The sequence below is a fragment of the Seriola dumerili genome, unplaced genomic scaffold, assembly GCF_002260705.1.
Source record: "Seriola dumerili isolate Sdu_G_001 unplaced genomic scaffold, Sdu_1.0 BDQW01000449.1, whole genome shotgun sequence".
Classification (NCBI taxonomy): domain Eukaryota; kingdom Metazoa; phylum Chordata; class Actinopteri; order Carangiformes; family Carangidae; genus Seriola; species Seriola dumerili.
In genome coordinates this window covers 7,480,170-7,505,907 of record NW_019174704.1, presented here as the reverse complement: position 1 = coordinate 7,505,907, position 25,738 = coordinate 7,480,170, and the positions used below count along the sequence as shown (strand labels likewise).

At 40.0% G+C, this 25,738-nt stretch overlaps 2 protein-coding genes across 2 annotated transcripts; both read left to right on the top strand.

The window, feature by feature from the left end:
• The first annotated feature begins 3,446 nt into the window (after positions 1–3,446).
• On the top strand, positions 3,447–10,881 carry LOC111234266 (myelin protein zero-like protein 2). The gene is made up of 5 exons (XM_022762243.1): positions 3,447–3,678; positions 7,433–7,602; positions 7,815–8,025; positions 8,461–8,629; positions 9,736–10,881. Exons 1-5 carry the CDS (start codon positions 3,618–3,620, stop codon positions 9,920–9,922), a joined length of 798 nt encoding a protein of 265 aa, XP_022617964.1. The 5' UTR covers positions 3,447–3,617; the 3' UTR covers positions 9,923–10,881.
• A 6,247-nt stretch (positions 10,882–17,128) lies between these two features.
• Positions 17,129–23,023, top strand: LOC111234603 (sodium channel subunit beta-4-like). The gene is made up of 5 exons (XM_022762770.1): positions 17,129–17,213; positions 20,809–20,972; positions 21,063–21,282; positions 22,495–22,624; positions 22,852–23,023. The coding sequence occupies exons 1-5, from the start codon at positions 17,129–17,131 to the stop codon at positions 22,946–22,948; spliced, it is 696 nt and encodes a 231-aa protein (XP_022618491.1). The 3' UTR covers positions 22,949–23,023.
• Positions 23,024–25,738: the final 2,715 nt, after the last annotated feature.

Here is a 25,738-nt window from a genome sequence, read left to right as displayed (position 1 = left end):
TAATTCAGCAATATTGCATTTTGCTTATTATATCAGTGAGACTTGTGCAAGTGCATATTTGTTAATCTGCCAAAACAGTCTCAGTTGTTTTCCTATATTTTACATGTGCAGACAGGTACAGAAAGTATTGTACATTAAGAGGTTATGAAGAAATACTCTCATAGGCTTATTGCTGCTCCGCCCATCAGGAACTGCAAAACATGTTCTCACCACCAACATTTAGCATTTAGTGGTCCCAGTCCGTGCTGAAACACTTTTATGAATCTTCCAATTCATTTATTTCCAATTAATTGACTTTTACTCAGCATTTTCAGTACCATGTATCAGTTGAATCTGCTTTTTGTTCCTCTGGAACTATTCTTGGTGCCTGGTGAGTTTGAATTACCTGAATCTTTCCTAAATCAACGGGACAGATGTGAAACTTAAGTGAATCTTCCTATCATGTCACCCTGTGTCACTTGAGTCTGTAACAGTGACCTGGTACTTTCATCCCCCGCATCCAGAACCCGAGGAGATGGTGTGTGGCACAGGATGTTTAAGGATGGTGTTGTAAAGAGGTTTTCATTGTGTTTCAGTTTTTTATCCAGCTCTTATTTTATAAGGCTTCTTGTCTGCAAACTAGAGTGCATGTCTTGTGTGTGTGTTTCAGATGCTCTTTTCCTCTAAGAGGCCATATCCTCCCCCTGATGGGCGTTTTAGACACTGAGTGGTGTGGTAAGGGGATGTTATGAAAAATGATAGATAGATAGATCCTTTATTTATCCCCTTGGAGAAATTCATGTGTCCATTAGCTAATTGTTGATAATAATAATAATAATAATAATAATAACTGATAACAGTTGATAATAAATATTGGCTGAGGTGTTATACAGCCTGATGGCAGTGGGAACAAAGGATCTCCTGAACCTCTCTGTTCTGCAGCGCAGTGAGATGAGACGTTTGCTGCAGCTGTAGTTGCTTCTCTGTCCTGCCAGAATTTTGTGGAGAGGATGGTTGGTATTGTCCAAAATGGCCTCCATCTTACATTGCATGCGTCTCTCCACAACAGTCCTGCGTGAGTCCAGACTCCTGCCAAGCACAGACCCAGCCTTTTTTTACCAGCTTTTCCAGTCTCCTTGTGTTCATGTCGGACATGCTGCTGCCCCAGCAGACTGCAACATAAAAAAGTACACTGGCCACCAATGACTGATAAAACATGTGCAACATTTCACTGCAGACATCAAAGGACCTGAGCCTCCTGAGGAAAAAGAGCTGGCTCTGCCCCTTCTGGTAGATGACATCCTAATTCAGGGACCAATCCAGTTTACTGACCACCTCAATGTCCTTCCCTCGAATGTTGACTGGCTGAAGGGTGGGCCTAGACCTCTGAAAGTCCATGACCATCTTGGAGGTGCTCAGAAGGAGGCAGTTCTTGTTGCTCCATTCACTGAAGACCATCATCAGATCCGTGTACTCTTTTTCCTGCCTGTTCCTGATACACGCCACAATAGCTGTGTCATCTGAGTATTTCTGGATGTGGCAGGACTCAGAGTTGTATTTAAAGTCCATCGTATACGGGGTGAAAAACGGAGCCAGAACAGTACCTTGTGGAGCCACAGAGCTGCTCATCACTGTACCTGAGACACAGTTACCCAGCCTGACGTACTGTAGTCGTCTTGTCAGGTAAGCCACAATCCAGGACGTGAAGCAGGGATCCACCCCCATCCCCTCCAGCTTGTCTTTAAGAATGGGGGGTTGGATGGTGTTAAATGCACTTGAGAAATGAAAGAACATAATCCTCATGTAACTACCTGGCTCATCCAAGTAAGAATGGGCCCAGTGGAGCATGTAAAGGACGGCATCATCCACTCCAATATGTTCCTTGTCGGGGAACTGTAGGGGGTCTAGTCTAGGGGAAAGCCTCTCTGTGCTCACCTTAAATTTGAGTTTAGGATGTGTTCATACAAGATAATTATGCATGATAACAACTAGACTGGATGCAACTATGCAATATGCAACTTGTGGAAACAAATGTGATATGGAAACATGCAATCTCTACCACCCATATAGTACACAACAAAACAGTATATTACTGAACTGTACTTACAAATTCTGCCCATTTAATACAATTTTATTTGCCATTTGGTTTGAAAAAATGAAAAATCCTAAATGTGTGATGAATTAAACTATAATGAAAGCTTCATATTAAAAGACCAAGTGCGACAAGAATCAGAACACCCCTCATTAGCGTGGTTGAATTCTTTTATTTTTAAATTATTTCATATGTCCAACTTTATTTTTGATGACAAACTCAATTCTGCTGCATGAATCTGTGGACAGATGTTTTTTCCATTCGTCACAAATGATTGTGTCACAAATGATGTAGGATAGGTGAGCAGAAAGCAGATATAAGCAGACAGGCAGGTGCAGTAAAGGAGCTTTAATCATGAAATAGTGATGACATCAGAGGCCTACAAGCAGGCAGGCAGCTCAAAGAAAAAGCAGTGGGCAAAAGTCAAAGTCCAAGAAACAGGCATGTGAACAGACTGGAACTAAGGCTGACGGGGCATAATAAATGAGACCAGGTGTGTCGGTGAGTGGGAAGGGTCTGCTGATGATGAATGGTTTCATCTGACTAACGAATGTGCTGCCAACATTCATCATCTTCTTTTGATGTTCTTTGGCAGAGTTTTATCCTGCAGTTTTGCGCCGTTTTGTGAGCAATGCCTTGTTCAAGCATAACTGTACTGGTCAAACAGATGTCAGTGACTCACAATGTTTCTTTTAAAATCTTGCCGTAATGATATTTGTTTCCTGCAGAAGCAGATGATGAATATAAGATTTAAGTAATTCAGAGTATAATGTTTCTTCACGGGCATGAAGTGGAAAATCATAAACATTGGGGGTGGTTTAGAGAAGAGGGTTTTAGCAATAACTCAGAATCTATAACTATGACCTCAAAAAACCAGTCTGAACATTATTATTAAAATAACAGTGATGGTACTTTTATGTCATAATATTATGACAAAAGTGTATTTTTTTTTTATTTCAGAAATAAACAAGCATATACGCCTCTTTTACATAGTGATCTTAATTGCTGTAAGCTACCTCCACTCTTGCCATCACACAAAACCTCATTACAAAAGTGCCCATAGCATCAGAATACAGCACATGAATGTCTGTTGACTTCTGAGTGAAGAGTGACTGGTTTTTCACCATGGCCACAAGGTGGTACCAGTCAGTAGAGAATTGGCTTTGTAATTCAAAACTTAATTTGACTCTCAGTCATTACTCTGAGTTATCAACTACAACCAGTCTGACTGTGACTGTAGATCCAAACATTTTGGGTTCCTGGGATGACAATCACACCAACACAGGTCAGGTGTTGGGTGGCAGGCTGTGTGGGGTTGGGTAGGTCGGCATTCAGGTTATGCAAGAAGGTAGTTGAATAGACTAAACACCGCCCATCAAGTGTGTAGGGGCAGTGACTCACACTTCCCCGATTGAAGTGTGGATTGAACAAAAAGACGTTTTTCTCTGATTGTCTGCGGGACGTTCAAGTTCATGATTCCCATCTTTAAACTTGGATGAGGGGACTTTTACAGAGGAACTAAACCACCGGAGTTGAGGCAGTACAAATGTTTGATCTAATGTGTCGGATAGGGCCTCTACTTCTCCTGGGAGGATTCGTGCTGCCAGGTGAGTTCGACCAACTTCCTGGAGTTAGAATGATTCATTAGTATGTAACGTAATTATGTATGTAATCTCTAACCTAAAACAATGAAACAGTACGTTTAATACTGTTAAATAATGACAGGTGGATTATGAGTCACATTCACTTGCAGAACAGCAAGAATCTGAATGTCTGGAGTTTGTTTACTTGCAATGGGCGAGATCGACCTTCATATGAAGGCTGCTCTTGCTGGTGAATAGTATAACCTAACCTACGGGTGAAAGAGTATTATGCTGACATATAATGTATTCTACAGTCAGTCACTTGTACACATAGACTACAGAATTTAAACATACACGGTAGCTTCTGAGGCCATGGATTATTGCTTATATATAATGAAACGACAGTCACTGGATTGTTATACACATCTATACAACTTGGAATATATTGTCCAAAATTTGACTGTGACAGTTAAGGTAGAGGAACACAAAAATATGCACGATTAACACTTTTTCATTAAGCAAAGAAGACATGGGAATTACTACCCCTCCCCCCCGCCCAATAACCGAGGTCACAACTGGTCACTGCCACTAATCACATTTTCAGTATGTTTCTGAAAAGGTAATTTTGTGAACCACAATGTGATTATTAAAGTTTTTTTTTTTATTATCATTGTTACTATTTCTCTGTAAGAACATTAGAAGTGTTATACATTTTTGAAAGGGGGCTGTTAATTGCAGCTACTTTATTTGATTCATAACTTAATAGGCTATTTACTGTACTTAAATGTATTGTCTCAGTTTAATGAAATGTCTGGATCAGGGATGCATTTTGGCAAGGACCTGCAGATTGAATGTTAATTAGCAACATGCATCAGCTTGACTACAAGTCAAGAATCTCAAAATCCTGAGGGCATACATTTTTGGCAAAATCCTGTAGCACTGGCTTAAATAGACACTTGCTTAAAACACTTCAGTGCTATGTTCTACACACAGTGCCATGGAGTTGACTCAACACTAGAAACTAAATGTGTCAATTTCTTGGGTTTCAACAAGTCAAAAAACATGTTAGCACAATGGTCCTATGTGTAATTCCTGACTATGGCGACAAGTGGTAGAAACAAACAGCAGTGCACAGCAATGTAGGCTGCTGTTTCAGACGCCATTTGTCTAACTTTGGTAAATCTACACTGATTGACGTGATGGGGTTACTGAAGTAAAAATTCAAATTAAATTACTAAATGTAGGACATTAAGTTTGTACTGTATACAGAGCAAACTTATTGGTAGGTTCAGGAAATGTTTTGTAACTTGAGGGCATGAATTACTACTCTGAAGGAAAAATTCATCACAACACATTCCTCACAGTTCCTGCAATCAAGATGCTCCTGCAGTTTCCATTGATTCCATTGCTGGAGATGCTGTAACAAGGGTTGAAACTCAATAACGCAATAACATGCAACATATTGGCTTTGAAGGACACATGATACCATCTCTGTTATGCTGACACCAGATTTTGTTTTGCTCAAATATTCTGCAAATGTTGAGGATGCAGGAGCTGTTCGGACAGGCAAGCTTTGAAACACCTGGCCTGGGGAGAGGCCTGATTTTATTGTTGAATCGTGGAAAACAACTAGTAGGCTACAGGTGAATCCATAAGAGATATTAGAGACTTTAAAACTTCAAGTTGAAGCCAGTGAGTTGTAGAGGAGATGTCTGAATGTATGATGTCACAATAGAGAGAGAACATGGAGCAGGCTTTGTACCAAAAATAATCATTCCTAAGTTTCCCAGGCTTTTTCCAGTGAGTGATGTATTATGGAAGCACTGAAACCAAACTGTTACTTGTCTTGCAGGTAGAACAGACCTGTTTAATTTGCAGTGTATCAACAGTATTCACCTGCAGGGTTGGAAAGCTTTTCATTAATGAAGTTTTAATAAGAGAGTGAAAGGTTGGAGAGGGGAGTCATCGCAAAAATGGACAGTGGGCAATGAATTTTATAAATTCCACTTTTAATTCTCATCATCTGCTGTTAAACAGGTACATGCAAGTTTCAATGTGGTTAATGCACTTTTATGACTATACGTGTGGTAGACAAATACTGAATTTGTCTTACTGAGAGAAACACTCATAAGTGTCTATTGAACATGTTAATGTGACAATGTAAGAAAAATGTTCTCTTCTAATTCTGCTTAAATCTTCTAAATATCATCTCAAATAGATGACATAGGAGAATATCTAAATGCTGTTTTAAGAACCTCTATTTATCATTTAGGTTGTTGTATTCAAGATAAAATATCATGTGCCAAGACTTCCTGCTTGGCTCCTTTATTGATTTTACCAGAAGCATTGGGTGTAGCTACTTGCTAAAGGTGGGGGGAAACAAACACTCTCCCCTAAAATAGCACTGTAATGTAACTGTGTGGTTCAAATTTGTCACGTTTCTGGTTCTGCCAGTCTTAGTTTAGGTGAGTGCCATGCACATGTAGAAATTTTTCTTTGTTGCCCAGTTTGTTGAAAGAAAAAAAAAAACACCCACACAATTATAAGAGGAAGTGATAATGTCGGAGTTAAACAAGGTTTCAGGAATAAGACAAAGAAACCTATCCTAAATAGAAACAGATTTCCAGACCACTAAACAAATGTACATATGAATAAATCAATAATTTAATAAATAGATAGTGACAAAGAAAAGAGAAAAAGCCAATCCATGTGTGGACTTTTCATACCTCTCGTGTGAAATATTGAAATTTCTTTTATTTATAAGATGTTTTCTATCCTCTGTTTACTGTCAAAAGTAAGTAGTAGATCTTAGTGGCCTACTAGTCTCTACTAGATCTCCAGTTTTTAGATTCAAGTTTTATGTATCCCTCTTTTTATAATTCAACTGGATATCATTTACAGAGCTGCTATATGGTAATGTGCAAATCCCTTGAGGTTCTTCACAGAGAGACACTAACCACATCCTCTTCAATTCTGTTATCCTCTTCAGTTTAATTTTCATCTAGAGGCATACATTTCATGTCATGCCTCTCGGTGCAGGATTACAGAACATTCTTGGCTTCCTCTTCTCTGTGGTTTATTAGAAGGAATGTTTTAATCTGCAGTCTGCAAGTGTGCTCATCACTGCGGCTGACAGTGTGATACAGATTTAGCTAAAATTTACACCAAACCGCTTTGATGGAGATGAACAGTTGCCAAATTGCACTTACTGTAATAGGATACTTAAACATGGTTTCAACTTAAAAAAACAAAAAAAAACAAAACAAAATTTGGGCCAATGCTAAGACGTGTAATCACAAATATCCAAACATGCTTTTTGTCAGGTGATTTATTTAATATGCCATGTGTTTAAGGCATCTGTAAAGCTGGTGTCTGTCAAACTGTTTTAATTATTTAACCTGTGGTAGGTGTAGCAGCGATTATTTACTCTCTTGTTTGCTCTACTGAAGCACTCAAGTGAATTCATTTAGATAAGTGGAGAATCAGGTCGTACAACCTCGGGGCAGTGGCTGTAGAGGACATTGTGGGCAGTAAGTCAGCACAAAAAAATGTTTATAGCTACAAACAATAAACACCAGATATCTCCGTGTCACTTTGCTCTCAACTGTCAAGGATGTTTCTGTTTAGTTAAGTGGTGATAACTAGGCTACATTTGATGTGAAAAACTCTATTGTTTGGATTTTTTTTAATGAATTCCTCTGAATCTGAGGATTGAAATAAGAAACAGAAATGCATATATAAATGAGTATTCTTTCTCACTTGGTTTTCTTTATCACAGGAATGCGACATGTCAGTGGAATAGATATTTACACTCCAGGAGAGGTGAAAGTGGTCAACGGGACAAATGTGAAACTGAAGTGTACCTTCACCTCCAACCACCCAGTGACGCCCCAGTCAGTCACAGTGTCCTGGAACTTCCGCCCCATTAATTCAGCATCAGATGAGTCGGTATGTAGTAACTGTGGTTTTCTATAAGAATACTTTGTATGTGTTTTTATTGTGTTATAATGTCATCATTAATGAAATCCAGAAGTCCTCGTCAAGCTGAGCTGTGGTAGATAAGGAGATCTCTTTGATGCTTGCTAATTTATTTGGATTCTTACAGTGTTTGCAGTGTTTATGGATGTGTGTGTTTTTTTTTTTTTGTGTGTGTGTGTCAGGTATTTTACTACCATGAGGTAGCATATCCTCCCGTGGACGGGCGTTTTAAAGACCATGCAGTGTGGTCGGGAGATATTATGAGACGGGACGCCTCCATCACCCTGCATGAGGTGCCTCCGACCTTTAATGGTACCTTCATCTGCCAGGTGCGTAACCGCCCAGATGTGCACGGCAGTAATGGAGAGATTGTCCTCAAAGTCGTCAACAAAGGTAAGACTGGCAGCACTGTATATCTGTAAGACTCAGTATTTTCTGGGAAGATGAAAAGTTTTCATCTGCATCACATGTACTATAGCAAAAGGAAATTTAAAATTGTCAAAGAAGCTTTTATTTTTGCTTTTCAGTCATGACCTCAGTATGTTAGGTATGTATTTATGAGGTAGTACTGGTTCTGGTAGAAGAATTCTGGTAGTAGTATTACTCAGGCTTCTCTACAGGTAGGTCAGAGGTCATCCCTGGAGCAGGATGGAGTTCAGTGTCTTGCTCAGCAGCACTTAAGCAAGTGGAGTGTTTGAGGTATGAAGAAGAAGGACGATATGTTTAACCACTAGGATGCTCCGTCTATGTATGGCTATGTCTGTTTTGTCGCTATTGTTTTCTCTGCTGCTGCTTTCACCCACTTTTATCACTGATGTTTGCTTCTAGTTTCCCTCTCTGAGATCGGGGTCCTGGCGCTCGCAGTTGGAGGGGCCTGCGGTGTAATCCTGATCCTCCTTGGTATCTTTGTGGCAGTGAGGTACTACAGGAGAAGGCACATAGAAAACGACATTGAGCTGCACCCACAGGAGCGTGAGTGGAAGGACCCGACTGTGTGGTGAGGGCCAGAGAGCCGGAGCCTCTGCTTCTCTTCTTTTTGGACTGATGTTGAGTCTGATTGGCTGTTTGGTTCCACTCTTCTGGAAGAGAAAATGAAAGCTGAGGGTGGGGAGGCGTCTTTGTCTTCCATGTTTGCTGCTCCAATGTGAACCTCTCATATATTATTACAGTTTATTTACTTCAGTATTAGCGATATAATGTACCACCCATGCAATTTGTTGTAAAGCCAAATCTTTATGTACACATACACGTTTTTATCAAATGTTGCCAGTGATTGTAACTACTAACTTAATTTCATCAGTTTTTAAACTGTAGACTAGGGGATGTAAATATGGATGGATTTTTCCAAGTGCAGTTCTTTAAACTTGTTCATTAACTTCAATTCACAGCAGCAGTGTTGGCTGCACCAATTAGGCTTTTTTTAAAAATTGTTTTGCTCTTTTATCATATAGCAATGGAATCTCCAGTTAAATGCGTGTGTGTGCTTTATAGAACTATGCTTTAACTGAATCATCAATTGAAAGTGAGTCTTGTATATAATTCATTTTACCCCTAAAGAGCACAATAGTGCTTCAGACATGACACTGCTATGGTGAATTGAGTCATATATCCTCTCTATTGCCTGTTACTGTTGGGTTAAGTTTTCAAGATATGGCTGGTATGAGCAGATAAACTTTTTATGGGCAAAATCTTCCCTTTACTCTATGAGAACTGCTGCTTCACTGCTGTTTTGTCACTTTGATTTGTGAGTACAGGTGAAGAATTTTACTAATCCAGAGAACTACAGTGGTTTTGGTGGAGAAATGTTCATGAACTGATGTCTTTGTCCACTGAAAGAAGCAATATATCAATTCTCTGTGGTACTCTGGCTGGGTGTGTTTCAAGCTGAGGATTCGGGGTATTGTATCTTTAAAGTCTCTTCCTCTGTTCTATTTGGCAATGGATGTTTGCTGATGTAAACCAGTGTGGGCCATTTGTTTATTTGCTGCACTTTCCATACACCCAGTTATCCACCAATGGCCAATCTCACTGTTAATATGTGTGTGTGTGTGTGTGCTTGTCTGTGTGTGTGCGATTGAATTTGTTTCATTGGGGTTGGGTCAGTACACATGAAGAGGCAGTTCATCTGAAAGTTGTGGAGAAGAAGAAAGAAGCTGAGAGTTCAGATGATGAAGAGTCCGAGCCCAGCAGTGGAGATGATGAAGAGGAGGAAGATGGCCTTGATGATGATGATGATGATGATGATGATGATGACGGCGATGATGAAGATGATGGTGGTGATGACGATTAAATTGGCACTCTATTGATTAGAATCATCTTTGCTGTTAAAACACCAGCCTTTTTGGTATTAACATGGTTTAAATGTTCAGATGTAATTTATTATATTTTTTCAGAGTTCAGGGCGTCACTAACATTTAATGTTAAAGAACTACCCCACCAGTTTACAGACAGTTTTTTTTGTTTGTTTTGTTTTTTTTTAAAAGGACCAAATTCAATGCAGCAGAACTATCATCATCTTTTTTTTTTTCTTTCTTTCTTCTTCCTTGTAATAACCCGCAGCCCACATTTCCCACATACAATTCAAACACTCACAGTTCAGTTGGAGATGCAGTTGTGTAATGCTAGTAGCAGCGCTAACGAAGCTTCGAGCCACTAACCTCAGGCAGAGATGAGGAGCAGGCTACAGCAGTCTGGTAGGCTCACTTCTTTCTAACTCCACCCAACCAGTGCTGACTCATGTGATATCACATGTGGACATTTTTCTGTAGCTGTAGCAGTATTCCTGAAGCCCTGTAAACAGACTTTAATATGCAAAATCAGTGCAGGAAATGTATTGCCTCAGATCAGTGTGAAAATTCAGGAATTTTCATGTCTAAATGGACTATAGATTTTTAATTTATCTTTGCTAACATATAGATAGTGTTTCATGTCTGCTCCACTGCCACATCAACACCCACTTCCTAAAAGCACCAGCTGAGTAAACAAAACCAAACTTTTGTCTACTCAGCTGTTTCTCTTTAACTGTATTATAATGTGTCTTTACAGAGGGTTTTGAATGTTGTCGAGGAAAAAATGAGAGACTGGTTGTTGAGATATATGAGCGATAAACAAAGTAAGGTGTTTACAAGTGATTTTTTTATTTTGATAATGTACATAGTGTAAAATAAGCAGAGATTTACACTTTAATCAAGTCCTGAAATGTTGTCACATGTATCTTGGTTTAAAATAAAAGGACTGTTTATGAAATTATTAAGTAGCATGAAGTGTATTTTTGATAAAAAATGTTCAGTGTGTGGGAACAGATCAGCCCTTAAGGAGAACACATTGTGTGTGAAACCATCACCACTCACACACGTGACAATGAGTTATTGTACAGTCACACTTCCTGGCCCTAAAAACAGTAAAGCTCACACACTTTATTCAGTGTTTAAATCTAACTGCACTAACTGTCAGTTTGTCCAATCAGCTTGTTTCCAAACTTCTCTTATGGTTGTTTGTGTCTTGAAATGAGTTGATTTGTATTAAAAACAGGTTCAAATACTCTCACTGGGGCATTTTTTGAAATCTTTAAGGGTCAGTTAACACCCACTGAAGGATCCTGAGAATACCAAAAGTATTGCTGTTAAATCACTCAATAACTGCTAAGTGTCTTTCCAGTGCTGTGAGTAGAGCATAAACCCATAAAAACTACAAAAAAGGCACAAAAGACACATTGCCCCGTGGTATCACAAACTTCCTTTTTCATGATCCTTAAGTGAAAACATTTTTTTCTGTTGACTTTAAACACATTGTTTACTTTCATATCCATCCTCTTAAGATAAGAAAAACAATACTCAAGTGTGACGTTGATGGTGAATGAGTCAGGGTGGAGAGGGACTGTAACCTGCAACATGTGGGAACCTGTCTGAAACAACACATAAACCACACTGACTGTCTCTCCCAGTCTACATTGTGCATTACTCTTTCTTTGAACTACTGAACAGGTTCTTTCTTTGTATGAAAGAGTTAAGTGCCATTAACAGATACTGTACATTTTAAAGGAACATGACGAGATCATTTTATGACCTCTTATGGTTATTAAAGAAAGGGCCAGCAAAGAACTTTATGGGTCACAGTCAAAAAACTTGTCCAGAGATGATCCCCACTTCATTCGTTAGCATACTGTATGTAACAACTACTGAACCACAAACATGGGCCTGGGTTTACCCATATGTGTGTGTGCACCCTGTGAAAGGCAATAGTGTGAACCTACACTATTATTGACCTGTCAGTCTCTTATTTTGTAATTTCTGCATTTCTACATTGGTCAAAAGCTACTTGCAGTTTACTTGAGCGTTTTATGCCATTTTATACTGCTGCTCTACATTTATCTCGCAGCAGTTATTACCATTTTCTTGCTCAGCCACTTGAAATGTTTCAGATGTCAGTGAGTTGTTTCCTTTGAAAAACTTGGAAGATTTTATTTGCACTGCACACAACAGTTACCTTTTTACATGCAGTTATGAAGCAACATTATATGTTTGTGTCCACCTGATGAACGCAAGTCCAATGTTCACTCTCTTTTTGGTCTCTACAACCTTCTGAGGGAAACATCTGGCTCTTTAGCCGCTAAATGCTCCACAAGTCTGTAGCTGACTGCTATTGTGTGCTGGGTCGCAGAGAGCAAATTATAAAATGGCAATCAGGAGGTCAACTTTTTCTCCAGGGCAAAAGGGAGCCCAGTACAGTGTAGGGGCACGCTTCAGTGAACTGAAGTGTTACGGGAATTACAGTATCTTGCTTGTTTAACTAAAGCAAATAAATGTAGCAGAGTAGAAAGTACAATATTTCCCTCTGAAATGTAGTTGAGTAGGAGTCTAAATTAGCATAAAAGGGAAATACTCAAGTAAAATAAAAGAACCTCAAAATTGTACTTACAGCACTTTGAGTGAATGTGCTTGATTAAAAACAAAGGGTGATGGAGCCTTTGAAGTCTTGGCTTCTCAGTTGTGGAACAGCCTTCCACTGAGCATCAAGTCAGCGGACTCTGTTGCTGCCTTTAAATCCTGTCTTAAAACTTATTTTTATAGAATGGCTTTTAAAAACAACTGATACACTTACCATTTTCTTTCTTTGAGAGTTTTTATCTTTTAATTTCTTTCATTGAGTGTGAGTGTGACAGGAAATGTTTACGTGTACGTGTACATGTATGTTTATATGCACTTGTTTTTCATTATGAAATTCATTGTGAAATAGTTTTTTATGTTGATTATGTTTTTTGAATTTTCTTCACCTTTGGAAAGCACTTTGTGCTTTTGCTTGAAAGGTGCTCTATAAATAAATTTGTTATTATTATTATTATTATTATTATTATTATTATTATTATTATTATTATTATTATTATTAATAATTATTTTCCACCACTGCTAATACAATTACTTAGTCTTCAGTGCACATGTATTTTAATATTGTTCAATTACCCAACAAGGTAAAACTCCTGAATTCTTGAGGGAAAACAAAGGGGGTGCCTCTTAAAAGGTAAAAGACTAACTAAACCACTACTGCAATGTAAAAGACTATTAAAATGAAATAATAAACTCAAAATTTTTGTCAAAATATATTTCTACAACAATGTATCCTCCATTATCTCACTGCCTACCTACAGTGTCTCCAATTGCTTGTGTAACGCAGGGGAGCAGAGGCGCTAGCCACTGATGGGAGTGTGACTGGCAGACCTTCAGCTAACATAAAGGTAAAGAAATAGTATGGTCCACTGTCTGAAATCATAGTACATGTTTCCTCCAGGCATGAGTATGGGAAATACGTTGTAATATTTACAATTACAGGTAAGAAGGACATATAAATGTTTCAACACTGCTGAACTGTTGTTTTTACCTCTTTTGAGGGGAGTCCAAGTCTTAATCAGGGGGTCAGACTCCCCCAATACCATAATTCAAACCCTGCTGGGCAGCTATTTCACTGGAAATAGCTGCCTGCTGTGGCCGAAAACAAGGTTATGAGAGGGGGGTCAGCCCTATGTTCCCACAGCCCTATGTTCCCACATTTCTAAGAATGTTTTGAAAATTAGGCCCCATTTTTCCACAGTCTTATATATTCCCATAAGCCCATGTCCACACTAACCCGGGTAATATTTATCCGGTTAGCCCTTCTGTCCACATTAGAATGGTGAATTCCGTAACTGAAAACGATGCTGAGGTGGATAAATGTGAAGACGCCGTGGAACGTGGATGCAAAGCGTTCTGAAAGGGTATAAAAGGGGAATATAGGGCTGTGGGAACATAGACACGCTCCCATGAGAGGAAACAGTGCAAACCACTGAACTAAGACTAAACTGTATGTAAAGTACAGTAGTTACTTTAAAATGCCTCATGTGAATTAATGCATCAGTATGTAAAGGTAAGTCACAGAGCATTTTTTCTGTGGAACAGTACTCGTGCTTTTTATACTTAACATTTTGCTAATGAACACACTCATATCGCTCTAACTCACTAATGCACAGTTTAAGAGCTGAGATGTGTGTCCTTGTCTCTCTGGAGCAGCAGTCATTTTGCTGCAGTGTGAGCAGAGGACACCTATGTGCTTTAAGTTACGTGTGCACCTACATGGCAACTATGAACACAAATACAAGACACATACTAATGAATATCTGCACAGTACATGTGTGGTGGGATTATGATTGTGTGAGTATGATTGTCTGCGAACATGCTGCTGTCTGTGTAGTTACAGACGTCCTGCACAGGTCTGCAGCAACACCCTGTCTTTCTGCAGCAATTTTTTTTTTTTTTTTTTCTTATTGCAGTTCTGGAAGAGTTCCCACAGCTGCTGCATTGATACTCCAGTGGAGGGGCCTAGAGAGGAGAGCAGTGAGCCCGCAGCCTGTCCATAGTATCTCTCATTTAGAGCTCCACACCCATGAAACAACCCTTCACTCTCCCTGCTGTCACCTAACACCACACTTCACCTACCTATGTATGCTCATTGTGGAGCCCTGAACCAGATTAGTTGTCCGTATCAGTGGTCATTGTAGGCGAATGTTTGTAATCCTCTGGCTTCTTTTTCTCACATCCTGCAGGTGATAAATGAAATCAGTCTCTAGATAGTGTTTAATCAAACACAGTAACTTTGTTCACTTAACACTTAGGTATTGATGCAGAATTGGATGCAAGTTCTACTGAATCTACTATATAATAAGCTATACAACAAAAAATTAGCAAAAACTAAATTTAATTAAACCCTAGCAACACAGATTTCATGTGAATAACACAAGACACACACATGTACTGCAAACTATGCATGAGCTTGTAAAGAAAAAAAAGCCCCATATACTCTCTGTAATAACCTGCTCGATGAATAATAGATAACTGTGTTAAGTACAGCACTTGCAAAGTAGAAGTAAAGTAGTAAAGTAAAATACACACACATTTAATCTGCTGATGTAAATTTGAGTCATCAGCCCTTCAGGGTTGCAAACTTTACCTTTTATTTTCCTGTAAAAGAAATGCCAGTTCGTAAGCAGCGAAAAAAAGAGCCAGGAGGTCCAAAATGGATGTGCAGCTGTCCCTGTGTCCTCTGCCCGTGTAACCGTTCCCTGGCTCAGATGGCACGCTCTGTCACATGGTCTCAGTTGCATCCCTGTTAGCTCTCACTATTCTCCTTTGCTCCAGTATGAAACTCCAGGCTATTTAACCTCTTACCAACCACTTTTTTTTCTAATAAGCTGATACCAAAAAGCCATTGTTACCATACAGTCGCTTTCTATTCACAGTAATGGATGGAGTTTGAAAGGCATATGGTCTTAACGTTAGTCAGGTCTAAAACAGACTAATCAAATCTGGAAACTCTGAGCTAAGCACTTTCTCCGTCATGTCCTGCAGTAAATAGTGTAGACACAAGGCATTGGTGAGCTGTTGTTGACTGATGTGTTAGTGTGTTTATGAGAAAGGAGCTGTCCTGTTGTGAAAAATGACTGCATCTCATACCATAATGCACTTGCAGCTGCATCGCCCTGATCACTACGGAGTAATGAATGTCTCATGATATACATGATAGTTTGACCTTCCAGGCTTCGAATGGGACCCATGTCACACACACACACACACACACACACACATACACATATCACCGGTGGCTATGTATGGTGATTATCCTGAGCCAGGGGAATATGAGAGGAGAGGAGAGGAGAGGAGAGGAGAGGAGAGTCATAGAAAAACTTAACTCTTTCAATCTAAGGAAGGGGAAGGGAATATAAACTGTTTTCCCCTCCCACTGTAATCCTGTGAGGCTGAGTTTTGGTACCTTAAAGGTGACGTTATCAGAGAGCCTGTCCATTTATGAATGGAGCATATTGATATCGGACTGAGCGTCTGGCCCAGCCCTGAGGCTGCATTACACAACCTCCTCCTCAACCTGCACTGCAGAACTTTTCTCTGATCTTTACAAACACTCTGACAAAAGTGCCTGAGTCTGCATACACGCCCCGAGTCAGGAGATGAGGGGGAGGGTGAGGGAGAGGAGAGGTGGGAGTAGCAGAGTAATGGGGATGGGGGGGGTAAGAGGTATATGGAGGCAGGGGAGGGGGGGGGGATAGAGGGATGAGGGAGAGAGAGAAAGAGAAAGAGAGAGGGGGCATGCAGCCAATGGAGAGGACAGGAAAAAGTTGTGAAATAGCCAGAGGGACGGGCAGGGAGAGGAGTCAGCTTCACTGGGGCTCAGTTGAGGAGGAACGAGAGCAGCAGCTTTTCCTCCTGTCCATCTGTCTCCACATAACTGTCTGTCTTTCTGTATGTCTCTCCTCCCCCAACACCACCACCACCTCTCTTCTCTAATTGTCTCTCATCCCGGCTGGCGCTGCAATGTGGCTGTCTCTGCAGTGAAAGTGCTGGCTGGCAGATTCTCCTTGAGTGAACCCTGACTGTGCGCAGTGAGCTCCGCCGTTGTCCTGTCCACACTGACTCAGCTGTGCAAGCAGCCTGCCAGCCTCTGAGTGAGCACCGGCTGCACGAGCAGGTAGGCATGACAAACTTGAACTGTACTTACCATCAAATCGTGTTCCTTCTGTCAGTCTTACCCTGTTTACATTCCGGCAAAATTACATGTGCAGATGTGCATGCTTGCAGGAAACATGTAAACACACACTTTTTACTGTACTGCCTGTGATTTTATAGTGACTCAATGTACTGTTTTAAGATTTCACTTTTTCCTTCTTCCCTTCTCTCTCTGTTTCTCTTTCTCCCCCTCCTCCCCCTTTGCCCTCTGTCTAACCTACAGTCTCTTCCACTGGAGTGCTGCTGGGGCTGGCAACTAGTCTCACTAGGACCACTGTTGGTGCAACACATTGGGACGTGCCTCACTTGGGGTCCAGACACCTAGACAGCAGCATCCAGATTTAATCCAGTGTACCAGAGAGGCCACATTGTGCTAAGGGATATTCTACTAGCCACCCAGAGCCGGGGCTGGATCCTGCAGCACTGTTTGTTTTGGAGCAGATCTGGCTGCCATGGAGGTCCTGTGTTTTGGGGTTGAACCCCCAGGGCTGGGCCCTCCACACAGAGCCGTCGGCCTGATCTTCTCCATGCTGCTTGGTAAGGTCTATCTCTATACTGTACAGCACCTCCTTTTGTTTGCTCTGTGCTCATTATGCCACAGCTGACACAACAGTGCTTCATCTCTCTTTTTCGAAAACTTCATATTTGTTGTTGTCCCTTAAGCTTGTGCCCGATATCAGTGTGCATTTGTTTTTGTTTGGCACAGCAATGATTCTGTAGCTTTTCTGGTGTTGACCTTCATCTGCTTCTGACCTACGCAGAGTAGATTTTGAGATGCAAGTGTTCATTGTGTGTGTGCGGCAACAGTAGGTTTTTGGTTGGTGGCAGGACTGGTTTGCTGGCTGGGAGAGAATACTATGATTAGCACTTTTCTTCCATGATGTTGCGTTTCATCTCACAAGCAAAGTGTGCTTGTGGTTCTGCTTGGAAACCCAGAGAGGACAAGACTAAGAAGGTTTCATTAAAGATTAGGCAGTTTGGAATCAAGTCTGTGGTCAATAAAGTTAGGAATCAAACAGTTTGTTGTTATCTGTGATCCATATTGGTTTGAACTGGGATTGTGAGCCCACAAGAGAAAATGTCAGCAGAATAAAGTGACCCTGTGATGGAATAGCTGTGTCAGGCACTCCAGGCCCTGCCATTCAAAACAAATTGTGCTGGACTGCATGTGTATCTGCAGTAACAGAGCAGCAGGGCCACTTGGAGCAGTGTCCAGTAAACCATCTTTTTTTTTGTTTTTATTGGAGTCATAAACTTCGTGTACAGAGAGAGAGAGAGGTTAAAGAGTATTTTGGCAGAGCCTGTACAATAGCACAACAGCACAGCAGGAATCTGGAGGTGATGTTGTTGTTGCAGGTAAATTCACATGCATGTTACCATATGGGTAAAGGTGTGGTGGATACACATTAAAAGGGGTGAGTACAGATTACATTAGCAAAAGAAAAGCTTCCCATACTGTCAGTATAAATGTGTCTAATAGATTTTTCCCACATTGTTCCTTCATTAATCAATTTTATACTTACTGGAATTTTCTAAACCTGCTTATGGGTGTGGAGCATCAGTGCAGCAATAGTGCAGCAAACACAGATTAGAAAGTTAAACCTGATCTGTGACATCATGTGCAGGAACTGAAAGCTCCATTCAAACATTCCTGGTTTAGTTAAGTCAATAAAATGTATTATTCTTAATCAAAAATATTTCTCAGCCCTTCCTGATACAATAAAACTGTAATGCATCAAAACACTTGCTGACTTACCAGTGTTATTGTGTTGCCAGGTAAAGTTTCTATCGTATTTTTCAGAAGCTTTTTTTTGTTCACAGATGTTTTATCACAAGCTGCCCAAAGTTGTTTATTTAGAATGAACGATAAGGCATTTTGGCCACCTAACAAAAACTGCATGCTAGACTTAAACAGCAGATGCAGGCGCCCAAGTATCAGAGAGAAAGATACAGTATCTTACATTATAAAGTTAATCAGATACCTAAACACATTAGATTCTGGAGAAATCATCATATTTGATTTTGTGTAGTGCACTATGAGGTGGTTAGAAAGGCACCTCATTGAATGTTATACTTGTTAAATCAGATATAAATAAAAGCTAGACATGGAATAGTGTGAGATAGTGACTATGGGAACACTAGGAGGTTTTTATCTGTGAACAAGGCATTCTGACTCAGAAGAGACAATGCTGTTGTGACCAAATGTCTCTGTAGTTTGGTTTCCAACATAAGTTTTTCATGACTGGACAGTCGTGGAAAAGCAAAGTTCAGTAACTTCTCTCACACCTTTGATCTCTACTGAATTAGATCCATTCTTGGCCCCTGTTAACCTCAAATCCCAATCTTACAATCACAAAGAAATCCTATACTTCAGTATCAGTGTGGGGTCGACCTCTGCATTTCATATCACCTGGGTTTTTTCTTTAACTTTGAGATATCTTTGTGTATTCATAAGGAAATGTGGTTCTAAAGTTGACATATATGGGCTAGAAACTGGAGCACCACTGTTCCACTTTTATCTGAAGCACCAAAACTCACAAAACAAACTTTTATTGAAAACCTAGATAAGAAATTGTAAAAAAGACTCAATGTACAGCGAGGTTAGTGATTTAAGGGAGACTAAAAGTTGTTGGAGACAAAACACAAAGAAGATCAAGGTTCCTGAGGGAAGAATTGATACTGTGTTATTGCACGTCTACTTGTTTTGTTCTTGGATTCTTGTCAGCAGCTTCAGTAATGACAGTGACAGAAACAGGGAACTCTCATAGAAAAGAAATATTTTAAGGACACAGAGGGACATGGAGCAAATGTGATAAACAATGAAAATGGAATATTGCCAAAAAAAAAAGTGAGTGACACTGGGAAATGTGCATGAGGAAAGAGAGAGGAGGGGTGATGCTGTTGCTCTCTCCTCACTGTTTCTGTTACTGTTTTTTTGCAAGCTCACTGTGCTGCATTGGACCAGCTGAGGAAAAGATTGGAGCCAGTGAGTTTGCCAGAAAGCAAGAGTGAGACGAGAATGAGTCAATAACATTCCCACATACAGTGTGTCCTTCTTCACTGTGTTTGGTCATGTCTGTTATTCTGAGCAATGCTATTTGCTATTTGCTATTTGCTATTTGCTTTTTGCTATTTGCTGCAATGGTGCTTGTCTTGTCAGATGCTGACCTTGAGCATGTTAAGAAGAAAGTGTAACACAGCGTGCAGAAAACAGAGGGCAGGATCGTGGGAATGTTAGAAAGAGTAGGCAGAAAATGTTACAGCTGCCCCTGCAACCATGAATCATGTGTTAAAAGTGTTACATTGTCCGGGTATAAACGTCTGCATGTTTAGCATTGTAGTCCTGCACAGCACCTTGTGAGCATGTAGTTTACACCTTGCACACTAGATGGAGCCATTAAGCACAAGGTGTTTTAATGGCGTAAAAAAAGTGCTGTAGCACAGTGTGTCCTTGACCTGCTGAAATTATTTACTGCAGCTATTTCTTACCTGCGACCTTGGCACGTGTCTGATCACAGGCACAAAGTCTAGAGTTATTGAGCAAAAAAGAAAAAGACAAATAATAAACAAAGGCATGATTGTTTCCCTGATCCATCTTGATTGGTGGAATTAAGATTCGATCACTGTGACTTCCTGACGCTGTGCTCCCTGGTGTACAGTTATAGTTTTCACCAGGAGCAGCAGATTTCGTCTTCTCTTAATACTAATGTCACGACAAGGACTTTGTGGTGTCATGTTACTCAGGGTTTGACTCATCAAATGCCAATAATAGACATATGTTATAATGTGTTAATAAATGAAACTTAAATAGTCAATGTGATAAACACACACACAAATCTTCTTGTCACATACAGTATACAGAGCCGAACAGCATTTGGTTGTGTGCTACATTGCAGAGAAATGATAAATCTTGTATTCCAGTATTTTGGTCTGTATGAGGTAGATTTACTGTCACTTCACTCATTCTCATTGTTCATTTGAGAATGAGTGCTTTCTTGCAGAAAATTATAGAAGACTGATACAGACTTGAAAAAATACGGCCTCAGCCGGCAGCTGGTTGACGTAGCTGTAAGATGATTCCTCCCCTGTGGAGTCTTATCTTGCTGTGTTTTCTACTCCCCCTCATCCTCAGGTGTGTGGTCTGCTCAAGCCCTTGAGATGTCTGTGGGGAAGATTCCCTTCCTCGAGGCAGTGAACGGCAGCACAGTCATGCTGCCTTGCACATACTCGAGCTGCATCGGCATCAAGAACCTCTACTTCAACTGGCAGTTCAATGACAACGGCACCATGCAGAAGGTAAGACCCTTTTGTCTGAGAGAAAAGTTTATGTTCAGGTTTTGGTAACTTCTAAGTGGTGGATGATTGACAGCTTGCTGGTCCTATCAGGTGTGCGAGTCAACGATAGCATCAGAGGAGGTGGAGCCAAATGTGAATGTATTACGAGAGCGGGTGGAGTTTGTGGGGAAGAACCATCACAACAACATCTCCATCTTGCTGTGGAACATCACCTTCGAGGACGGAGGCCAATACACTTGTTTTGGACGCAACCCAAAAGAGAAGGACAAGAACCACAGTGCCATCTTCACCCTCATTGTGGTGGACGAGTGTGAGTCATAGTCTATTCTGATAATGTGTGCTGATATATGTGAGGGTGCACAGTAGTTTATTTTCCTCTCATTATGCATACTAATTGGGATAATTGGGATTATTTACCCACCTCTCCACCTTCCACCCTTTTCAGCAACTACAATGAGACCAATTATATTGAAATCTGCCCAATCTGACAACACATCCCTGATGATATTTAAACTATATGCCCTGATATACCGTATATTGTTAAACCACAAATTTAACACAACTCTTTGGTGTTTGCTTAATATCGCCATAAAGTGCAAACTGAATTCAAAATAAACTGGAATGCAAAAATGTATTTGATGAGGATAAAATAAATCAAGCCACAGTTATCTATCTATGATAGATAGATAGATAGATAGATAGATAGATAGATAGATAGATAGATAGATAGATAGATAGATAGACCCAAAAACATAAATCCTGAAAAGATGAAATAAATCATGTGCAATTAATCTGGGACAGTTTTCGTGTTAAATTTCTTTGTGCATTTTATTCCTTGATTCAGTTTGTTATGTTCTAATTAGTCTCACACACACACACACACACACACACACACACACACACACACACACACACACACACACACACAAATTCTGCTGGAGGATCAGTCCAGGACAGTTGCTAATCCTTCTTTCCTATTAAACCAAGCATTTTGTAGCTTTTAAGCAAAAGGTAGTTCTAATCATGCAATTTTGCAATGCTCATCACTTTAAACTGACTGACTGATCCTAAATTAGTCTCCCCTCAAAATTGGCACAGCATCACTTTTTTTTTTTTTTTAAATCTACTGGTGGAAACCTCTGAAAAATGAGCAATAATAATCCACCACCCATTCATTTGATTTACTGACAGCTGACAGGATTTAAAACAAATTCTCCAAATATCATTAAAATGCTTCTGGGAAAGTGCCGACAGTAGCTATAAAAGTCTGAGAGAACCAAAGGTCATGGGAGATGAGTTCCTAATATTTCCGTGTGTATTTTGTGTGTGTGAAGCATCAGGAGAAAGCTGCAGCTCTAATCTCATGTGGAGGCACCAGTTTGTCTGGAGTTAGAAGGTTTTGTAACAGCACAGCAGACAGCCGGGGCTTCCTCACTGCATGGCATTGTGATGTTCATTTTGAAATAATGTAGATTTATGTAGATTTTTTTTGTTTTTTTTTCCTTTTTGCTAATGTCTGCAGTGAGGGTGGTGGACAACACACTGACCATCATGATAGCTTCGGCTGTAGGTGGAGCCATTGCGTTGCTGATGGGCTTCATGTTGCTCAAGAACTTCACTCTCTTTGTTATTTCCAAGCTTGAGGAGAAAAAGTGAGTTGTCACATCCACTTGGGTGTTTATCAGCAATGCAACCATTTCACACTGTTTCATCAGATCACATTGTCGGTGCTCAACTGCATGTTTGGATAGCTCACATACTGTACATCAAGTAGTTTGTTTTTTTTGGGGGGGCGTTTTCTTAATAATGCAAGCTTGAAATATGTCTTTGAGCTGCTGTGAACTTTGTCTTCCTCTCTTCTCCTCCAACCCCTCTGCAGTAAGGAGTGCCTTGTTACTTCATCAGGGATCGACAACACAGAAAATGGCCTCTCAGGATCCAAAGCTGACTCCAAACCAACACCAAAAAAGAAATGAGAAGGTGCATGTACTGTATATAAAACCACAGGAGTGCTCATATTTATATACCTTCTTTGCATATATTTGTATGTGCACATGTGTTTGGACACATGCCAGTTCATTTTTGTTGAAGTTGGAATGTTAAAAAACTCTGCCTGGCTGTGGGAATACATCCATGTGCACGTAACAGTACAGGTGCAGATGATATACAACTAAAGAATGTGCAAATTATGAGGGCGCACATAATTATTTGAAATGTGCACATCATTTAATCATTTACATTGGAGGATAATTGCACCTACCAGAGACACTGCAGCTTGACTTGGTAAGGATTAATGTCCAATCTTATATATTATTTACAACCCACATCACCTCCCATATATCTACCTCTTTTTTATGTGTTGGTCAACACATTACCAGAAAAACTTGTGCGTGTTTTTAAAGAGGAAGGCCTGATGACAGTTTTTAGACAAGTAAAGATAGCATGCACTTTTACTATTTTTCTTTAATCAAACATGTCCTGCTGGCACAAAGAGCAGGAATATAAGTATAAATCTATACATTGGTCTCAATGGAAACCTATGTTCCCAAGTTATCTCTGTCTCGACTGAGGGACTGTGGGAAAACTCACTGCTCTGGAAGATAACAGCTATTTAACTATGTACAGCTAGCAACAGTCCACTTATCATTAGAACCCATCAGGTTTAATTGAACTTTTATTCCCACTGTTTCTGCAGGCTCTTATATACACAAGCAGATTTGTGAATTTACTAATGAATATTTGGCCGTTCTAATCATCCATCATCCGATACATCCTTTCCAAGGAGTGAAACATGATTGTTAACTTGTCCTCCAACATCATTGTCTTTGGTTTTGTGTTTGTACTTTGACCATTAGATATCACTTCAAGCACATCATGGATATCTGATTTAAAATACAGTGTAGACACATGGAGGCCCTTAATACTGACAATGGTTTTATGCGTTTACAGTGGTTATGCAGTGAGTTTTATCTGAGTGAAGGCATGCTTGTTTATAATCAGTGAGCTATATGTCTGTAGTAGATGTGTTCCTTTTGAACTCATTAGATTAAAAGCAAATCATGTGCACATTTTATTAAATTATGGGGATGTTTTGTGCACCTTGACATGAATGTTATGTGCACAATATTGTGTGGATAACACAGTTGTATGTCACTGCACAGTTGTGTACTGTTTATAGTACATTGTTGCCATGATATATCAAATGTCTATTGCCACAGCCAGAGTAGACTGAATAAATAATCTCTGACTGTTTTTCATCTGAAATCAAAACACAATGACACTTCTTTGTTTAACTGCTTGAAATAGGGAATAATGCAGTGGGCTGAATCCTTCTTAACTAACAACAAATTCACAGTAGCCCTTCAATAACATGGTGTGCTTAGTCAAGATCAACATTTGATTTTGAAATTACAGTGATGTCCTATAACTTTAAGCGGTTCTATCGGACAGATCTACTGATCCATTTGTAGCTACTTTCTACCCAGTATATTCTGACTTATTCAAACAACTGTGGTAAAACAAAGGGCAATTTAGAAAGAAGTAGTAGCCCAAAGGCTTCACTTCTCTTCACTGAATATTGTAGGATTCAGCCCAGTTCTTCATCCTTTACCTTCTCTTTGCTTGATCTAAACACAGGTGCCTGTTAGTGCTTCTCTGCTCCTCTGTCAGCGAGGACAACGACATATTGCAACACAGTTTATAAAACTCAGAAGACAGTAATAATACAACTAGCTTCTCAACTGAAATGATAGACAATCCCTTGAAACAATCTCTCCCCCACCCACCCCAACCTCTAGAAAAGTGAATGACCCTCTGGTGATGCTGCTTTGAAGACAATTAACCAATGCATTTTAAGCATGTGCAACACGGGGCAGATTTTAGACACAGTGCTTGAAAACAGACGTGCATACATTTTGGAATAAAAAATGTTCTAATATACTAACACTCGTAGCGTCAGCGCTGAGGTTAACTGTAAATCCCATTTTATGCCATGCTACTTCCATTGTGCTTACCCTGGCTGAGGCTAAGCACTATTTAGTGATGTGGACCTGGATTCTGTATGCCTGGATCAGGCTCTACATATTCCCTTTGCTTAGTATGTGCCTCTTCATGGAAATGGCTTGTTTCTCCTAAACATTGACAAACACTCATTTGGTCAGTGTTTTACACTTTGCAATAAATTATTTTCACCTGCTGCACTGCAGTGAAAACAATATACCTGGTTGTCCTGCCCATGCATACAGTAACTGATAAATTTTCTCATCAATGTTTAAATGATCATGGGCTCAGGTCTCAGAAAGCAGGATGAGTAGGGGGGCTGTAGTTCAAGTGTAAATGCTCGTGTAGCCACTGACTGTACCAAACAGGGATGAGTCCTTCATCAGGAGATGAATGTATCTGCATCAAACTCAAACGGTGAAGTATACTTTTAAGCTGCATTTAAAATATACATCTATTGTACATTCAAGACACTGAATGTCTGGCTTTAAAAAGAAATACCTCCGGAGAGTGGGGCAATTTGTAGGTAAACACTGGGTCAGGACGAATATAAATGTACCTCCCCAGTGACGACAGGTGTTACATGAGTGTACTGTACAGTGTGGTGTGTCATGTATTAACATGATAATAATGTGCCTCCAGTCTTTAATTGGTGGTGTGAAGCAATATATTATAAAGGGGGTGTGTTGGGCACTTTAAAAAGGGCACTTTATTTGTGTGTGTGTGTGTGTGTGCGTGTATGTGTGTGTGAGTGTGTGTAATCCAAA